The sequence below is a fragment of the Oratosquilla oratoria genome, chromosome 4, assembly GCF_046742065.1.
Source record: "Oratosquilla oratoria isolate Oo_2021 chromosome 4, ASM4674206v1, whole genome shotgun sequence".
In the NCBI taxonomy this organism is placed as follows: Eukaryota; Metazoa; Arthropoda; class Malacostraca; order Stomatopoda; family Squillidae; genus Oratosquilla; species Oratosquilla oratoria.
The window spans coordinates 76,894,869-76,901,978 of NC_134780.1; the positions used below are offsets into that span (position 1 = coordinate 76,894,869).

General features: G+C 47.2%; 1 protein-coding gene across 1 annotated transcript in view; it reads right to left on the bottom strand.

The window, feature by feature from the left end:
- LOC143024359 (uncharacterized) overlaps positions 1-2,597 on the bottom strand; it is a 3,826-nt gene extending 1,229 nt beyond the window's left edge. The window contains exon 1 of the mRNA XM_076183155.1: positions 1,986-2,597. Coding sequence (XP_076039270.1) covers positions 1,986-2,480 — 495 coding nt within the window. The 5' untranslated portion in view covers positions 2,481-2,597. The remainder of the gene's footprint in view (positions 1-1,985) is intronic.
- Positions 2,598-7,110: the final 4,513 nt, after the last annotated feature.

Below are 7,110 nucleotides of genomic sequence, written 5' to 3' on the forward strand. Positions count from 1 at the left end.
ACACACACACACACACACACACACACACACACACACACACACACACACACACACACACACACACACACACACACACACACACACACACACATACACACACATACACACACACACACACACACACACACATACACACACACACACACACACACACACACACATACACGGCCCGGTGGCGGATTGGTAAGGCACTGGCCTCACAAGCCGGAGAACCGGGGTTCGATTCCCCGGCCGGGCGGAGACAAGTTGGGTTTGTCTCCTTTCACGTGTAGCCCCTGTTCACCTAGCAGCGAGTAGGTACGAGACGTTAGTCAAGGAGTTGTGACCTTGCATTCCCGGTGTGTTGAGTGTGAGTGGTCTCAGACCTACCCAGAAATCTGCTAATAATGAGCTCTGAGCTCACTGCCGTAGGGTGGTGTCTGGCTGCCTCGAAAAGAGGCTGCATTAGATCCGAGGTGAATACACACACACACACACACACACACCAAATGCACTACTGACTACCATATGTCCTATCCAAAGTACCTTATCTATAGTGTAGTGTTGACAGATGCCAATGAAGTAACGAAACAATTCCATAAATGAACAGTAGATTATATTTAGCAAGAGCTATTTCTACCGTTTAGAACAGTCCAGTGTAACTCGTAAGAAGTCTGAACTTTGCGAGTACACCTTTCGTTACCCTAAAAAAAAAAATTGCCTGAGTCATTTTTCGCCGATTTATGGATTTTTGCCCAAATAAATTCTTCATCGCGTGCTGCTCGTAGGGGTACAATTGTCAATGTCATACCTAATGTCTAAATAGGTTAAAACCAAGTAAAAGATAACGTTACGTACATTTATAAAACAGTAAGAAAAAGTTTCTTTTCCGACTTCCAGAAAAAGGTGGAAAGATGACATAGGCACTTTCCTTATTAGGCTGGCGATGCGAAACGAGAGTGATTTTGTTTTTTATTTGACACAAGCATGGAGCAACGCAGTGACAACAGAAAAAAATAACTCCATACTTTTGGGAAGAAGGAGGAAGAGGAAGAGGAGGAGGAGGAGGAGTAAGAGAGGAGTAATAGTGGGAGGAGGAAGGGAGGAAGAAGGTGAGGAAGAGGAGGAGGAGGAGGATACTGCTTGAGTGGGATCAGGTCGGGAAAAACCCGTTTAAAAAGATGTTCATGTCTCCTATACTTTATGCTTTGCTGTTCTTTAGCCTCCTAGAGACCCACTAATCGACACCAGATTTAATCGCTTCCCATCCCACTCATTCCCACTAGATTTCGGATTTTGGACTCATTTGGGACACCCTGTGGGGTCCCAGAGGTCCGCGGACCGCACCTTGAGGACCACTAACACTGGTCCAGACCCCTCAGAAGAATGAGGTATATGGTGTTACCGAGCACGAAGTGTCACGGGGCAATCTCTAGTATTAAGAATGTTTCCAATATTCGGGACCAAATGTTTCCGAAATTTATAGAGTTTGTGATACCAGTTTGGGATTTTAGTACTCGGCATGTTTTTACAAGGAGTATTTGTTCCAAACATTGAAATATTTTCAAGTTTTGGTGATCACCAACAAAGTGAACTGTGTGAGCAATCTGTCCGACAAAAGAAGGAAAATGTCATTTATTTTGATCATGTTAGTAGCCTACTAGTAGTAGTGTAGGAGTAGTAAGGTAGTAGTGATGTAGTGCAATTGGAGGTATTGGTTTTAAGAAAATGAAAGATTGACAGTATTGTCCGGCTTGTTAGTGGAAAAAATGAAAAACAATGGTTCCAGGTACATCATCTCAACGCCTAAAGCTACCTTAGTAGACGTAGAGATAATATACAAAATTGTATCATTGTTCTGAAATAGTGTAATAGCATAGGCAGTGTATTGCAGAGGTGGATACCCCAGTATTTTATCATAGGCATCGTTTCACCGATGACTTGGATAACAGGAGAATTACTTACTTAAACTTGGAATTTAACTGGCAAAAAGCATTGTTACTTACTTCGCAATACTGACTGGCGTAGTGGTGTCCATTGGGAGGGAAATTATTGATGAAATATTGGGAACAGCTTTCGCACTGTAGACCCATTTCACAGAGGTGGACTTGAAGGTAGTGGCACCTTCGAATGCACGGGACCCCACCGAAACGAAAATGACCAAGGGTGCTAGAATCTGGTAGCTGCCGTGTTGGACAGCGTGACTGGGCGTAGCTGTGGACTCCGGGATTATATCTATCCTGATTGATAACACCAACATAACACTTCAGACACTCGGGGTCAACGTTACACCTGGCAGTTCTCTGGTCGAAGAACTGGCAGGCCTTCCTGCAGGAGGTCGGGTAGAAGGCATTTGAGGCTTCGTTTGCGTACGAGTCCAGGATATCGGTCACCCTGAGGAAGTCCTCAGTACCTCCGCATCCCGCGAACTGCGTCGCCAGACAGACGAAACCGAAGAGAAGAAACGTTTGCTCCGAGAAGCGAACGCTTAAGGTCTTCATGTTCAGAAAACGGCTTGGAAGACGAAGGGACTCGGAAGAAGATTGTGGAAAGCTGTGGTGACGTTCTCGGGGAGCTTTGGGGAGAAGAAGAATCCACGATCCGAGTTACTCGCCCCTCGAGAGCCGACTGCAGAGCTTAGTGTGTGGTTTTCCCCCTATAAAGCACATGCAGCGACCTTGCCTCTCGGGTGGAAGAGGACCGGTGGGGCACGATTGCAAGAGGTGGTTGGAGGTGTGTTGAGGCAAAAACAGAAGCAGGAGGAGGAAGGAATTCCTATTTTGTCGGTGATGACAAGCGCTTCTAGAGGACAATATCGCACCGAAAAAGTGGGACCGTCGATGCGGCAAAGGAGAGAATCTAAAGGAAACAAAGGGATAATGCGAATTGAGAATGACGAGCGTTCTTTCCCGAACTTCGACTTTATAAGTTGCTGGTAAAGGTCGAGGCGGAGGGGGAGGTCAAGAGAAGGAAGAAGGGGAAAAATAAGGACAAGAATGAGAAGGAGGAAGGAGGAAAAGGTTAGCAGTATTGCTGGGGAGGAGGCAGGGGGTTGAGTGAGAGAGTGAGGGAGGAAGGAAGGGTTGTGGGGGTTCGGGGGTTGGGGGGTGGTAGAGGGAAGACACTGTCGATGGGTTGGGGGGTGGGGGTGAGTTGGTGGCACGTTATAAGCGAAGTGAAGTGTGAGACTTAATCAAATAACTTTCGTGGATGAGATTGCGATCGAGGGAAAAGTGGAATCGGGAAGCGGGGGTCGGAATGGGAGCGGGGGCGGTTGTGGGGTGGGATGGGGAAACACACAGATGCAAATTAGACAACTGCGAGACACCGCCATCCGGAATTAAAAATAGACGAATGAAACGAAATGAAAAGAAAAGAAAACCCTTCGGGTTGCGCAAAGATCCTTGATGTGGGTCTCGGAGAGGTGCGTTGGTGTCTTTAGTAAACAGAGAAGAGTAAGAGAATGTGACTCAACTCCTTGCCAACCACAGAGGGAGTGTTGGCTTGCGGCGCAGTGTTGTTGAATATGATCAAGCCTGGTCGAGACTCGAACTCTGTGTGTGTGTGTGTGTGTGTGTGTGTGAGTGTGTGTGTGTGTGTGTGTGTGTGACTGTGCGTGTATGCATTTGTGTTTGTGTATGTGTATGCACGCGTGCGCATGTATGTGTGTGTGTGAGGATCTAGTTGGTTTTGGGCGTAGGTGTGAAGTGTAGATATTTTCTTTACCCAGAAATCCTAGAGGCAAAGAGGCAAAACTACATAAGTAAATAAACCAATAACAATAAAATAATGATTATAATGATAATGATAATAGTAATAATAATAATAATAATAATAATAATAATAATAGTAATGATAATAATAATAATAATAATAATAATAATAATAATAATAATAATAATAATAATAATAATAATAATAATAATAATAATAATAATAATAATAATAATAATAATAATTATAATAATAATAATAATAATAATAATAATGATGATAATAATGTCACGTGGGTCACGTGACGAGACTTGGAAGACTGTCGGCGCGGACGCATCATCCACTGATCACGTGACGAGACTTGGGAGGCTGCTGGCGCGGACGCCTAATCATCCGTCGACCACGTGATTTGGCGAGACGAGGCTTGGTGGCGGTGGTGACCCAGCACACCTGGCAGAGCCGAGAGGTGGCGTCAGGTCATCTTGGGGGCAGTGTTGCCAACTGTCCCTACGAGGTCTACTGCTGTGCGCATGCGCACAGCCATGCCCACCCACTCTCCCTCACCCTCCCGGATGTATAAGAGGACATCAGGACGGAAGGAGAAGACAGACACCTTACGGCCGCCTGCCGTTGAGGGCGGACCCCCCCCCCTCCCCTCCCAGTTCCACGGAGGGAGGGCTCGGGACAGAAGTGCACACACCTTACGGCCGCCTGCCGTTGAGGGCGGACCCCCCCCCCCCTCCCCTCCCAGTTCCACGGAGGGAGGGCGCCGGGACAAAAGGAGTCCACGAGGGACCAGGAGACACGCTACTACGGCCGTCTGCCGTTGAGGGCGGACCCCCCCCTCCCCTCCCAGTTCCACGGAGGGAGGGCGCCAGACGTACGCCCGTCCACGTTAGGACATCAATGGGGATTCGTCTGGAGGGAGACTACGCAGAGCGAGGAGTGGTAGTATATATTTAATTGTAGTCTTGTAGACATCACGCTGGTGATTATTATTTATATATGTGTTGGTTCCAGTTAGGATAGTGCTCTGTGTGTGATCTAATAAAAACACGTGTTAGTGTTACCTTGGTGTTTCTTTTCTCTCACGCCCAATTCTCAATAATACCGAGTATATACATAAATTTGTATCCCCCTGACATTGGCGCCCGAACAGGGACTCGGTTGAGAAAGAGAGATAGAAACACAAGGTGCTGGTCCACAGCAATTGGATCCAACCCGAGCAGTCAGTGTGTTTAGTTTTTCTCAGTTAGAGAGAGAGCTGTAGAGAGGGTGACTAGGTTTTAGCTAGTGAGAGCTAGAGTGAGCCAGTTTAGCAAGGTAGGGCGAATTTACCCTCGTTCATGTTCCGCGAGCCGAGAAAGGAATTCCGGCCGTGGATCAGGTTAGCGGAACCAGAGAAGTTCCAGATAGGAGTGTTTGTTCCAGTGCTTCAGTAGAGAGAGAGCTGTAGAGAGGGTGACTAGGTTTTAGCTAGTGAGAGCTAGAGTGAGCCAGTTTAGCAAGGTAGGGCGAATTTACCCTCGTTCATGTTCCGCGAGCCGAGAAAGGAATTCCGGCCGTGGATCAGGTTAGCGGAACCAGAGAAGTTCCAGATAGGAGTGTTTGTTCCAGTGCTTCAGTAGAGAGAGCTGTAGAGAGGGTGACTAGGTTTTAGCTAGAGAGAAGATAGGAGTGTCCTAGTTTTTCAGCTAGCGTGAGCCGTAGGCAAATCAGAGCTGTAGGAATGTGTGTAGAACAAGTACTGCTGTATCTTTTTGTCCCCAGATCCGGAGGAAGGAGACATCGTTTTTTTTTTTACACAGTCACGTCTACATACACACACACACGCACAGACATTCGACACTTATATGTCATACCATATTGGTCACATTAGCCACAGCTTCTCGATCTTCCATCGGAGTTTTCCCTCAAGGAAAAAGAAAGATCCTGAGGTTTTTCGCTCATCCGGAAGATCGAGGTAGCAAGGCTAATAGGCACATTTACAACTCGCGACCCGCGTCGCGAGTTGTCCCCATCATAGGAAGAATGTCACGTGGGTCACGTGACGAGACTTGGAAGACTGTCGGCGCGGACGCATCATCCACTGATCACGTGACGAGACTTGGGAGGCTGCTGGCGCGGACGCCTAATCATCCGTCGACCACGTGATTTGGCGAGACGAGGCTTGGTGGCGGTGGTGACCCAGCACACCTGGCAGAGCCGAGAGGTGGCGTCAGGTCATCTTGGGGGCAGTGTTGCCAACTGTCCCTACGAGGTCTACTGCTGTGCGCATGCGCACAGCCATGCCCACCCACTCTCCCTCACCCTCCCGGATGTATAAGAGGACATCAGGACGGAAGGAGAAGACAGACACCTTACGGCCGCCTGCCGTTGAGGGCGGACCCCCCCCCCTCCCCTCCCAGTTCCACGGAGGGAGGGCTCGGGACAGAAGTGCACACACCTTACGGCCGCCTGCCGTTGAGGGCGGACCCCCCCCCCCTCCCCTCCCAGTTCCACGGAGGGAGGGCGCCGGGACAAAAGGAGTCCACGAGGGACCAGGAGACACGCTACTACGGCCGTCTGCCGTTGAGGGCGGACCCCCCCCTCCCCTCCCAGTTCCACGGAGGGAGGGCGCCAGACGTACGCCCGTCCACGTTAGGACATCAATGGGGATTCGTCTGGAGGGAGACTACGCAGAGCGAGGAGTGGTAGTATATATTTAATTGTAGTCTTGTAGACATCACGCTGGTGATTATTATTTATATATGTGTTGGTTCCAGTTAGGATAGTGCTCTGTGTGTGATCTAATAAAAACACGTGTTAGTGTTACCTTGGTGTTTCTTTTCTCTCACGCCCAATTCTCAATAATACCGAGTATATACATAAATTTGTATCCCCCTGACACATAATGATAACAATAATAATAATAATAACAATAATAATAACAATAACAATAATAACAATGATAATAATCATAATAATAATTACTACACTGTTTCTTCGATTTAAGGTGAGGACTCACTAACACCCACAAGTTCTTTCCGCATTCTGTTTTCTTAAATATGGCGTTATCTAGGCTGAGCCTGTTGGCTGGGTTGCGTAATCCTACGTCTAGCACAGTGGTGGATCCAGGAAGGGTGGGGGCTGAGTAGGCTGAAGCCCCCCCCCATTTATTTATTTATTTATTTATTTATTTATTCATTTATTGTTTACCTCATTACAGAGGTCGAGAGACCTGCTTTGTGTACACTGGTACGTGGCAGAAAGCAGTAATGTAATGGGATTTTTTTCAAGCATTTTACAGAATACTTCAGTGAGAATAATTGGAGGGATATTCAACACATTATTGAGGGCAAATATTTAATAATATAAGACTAAGTATTGTTTTTGCCCAATATTTTGAAAGTAACTAAATCAAGTGAGAAAATGTAT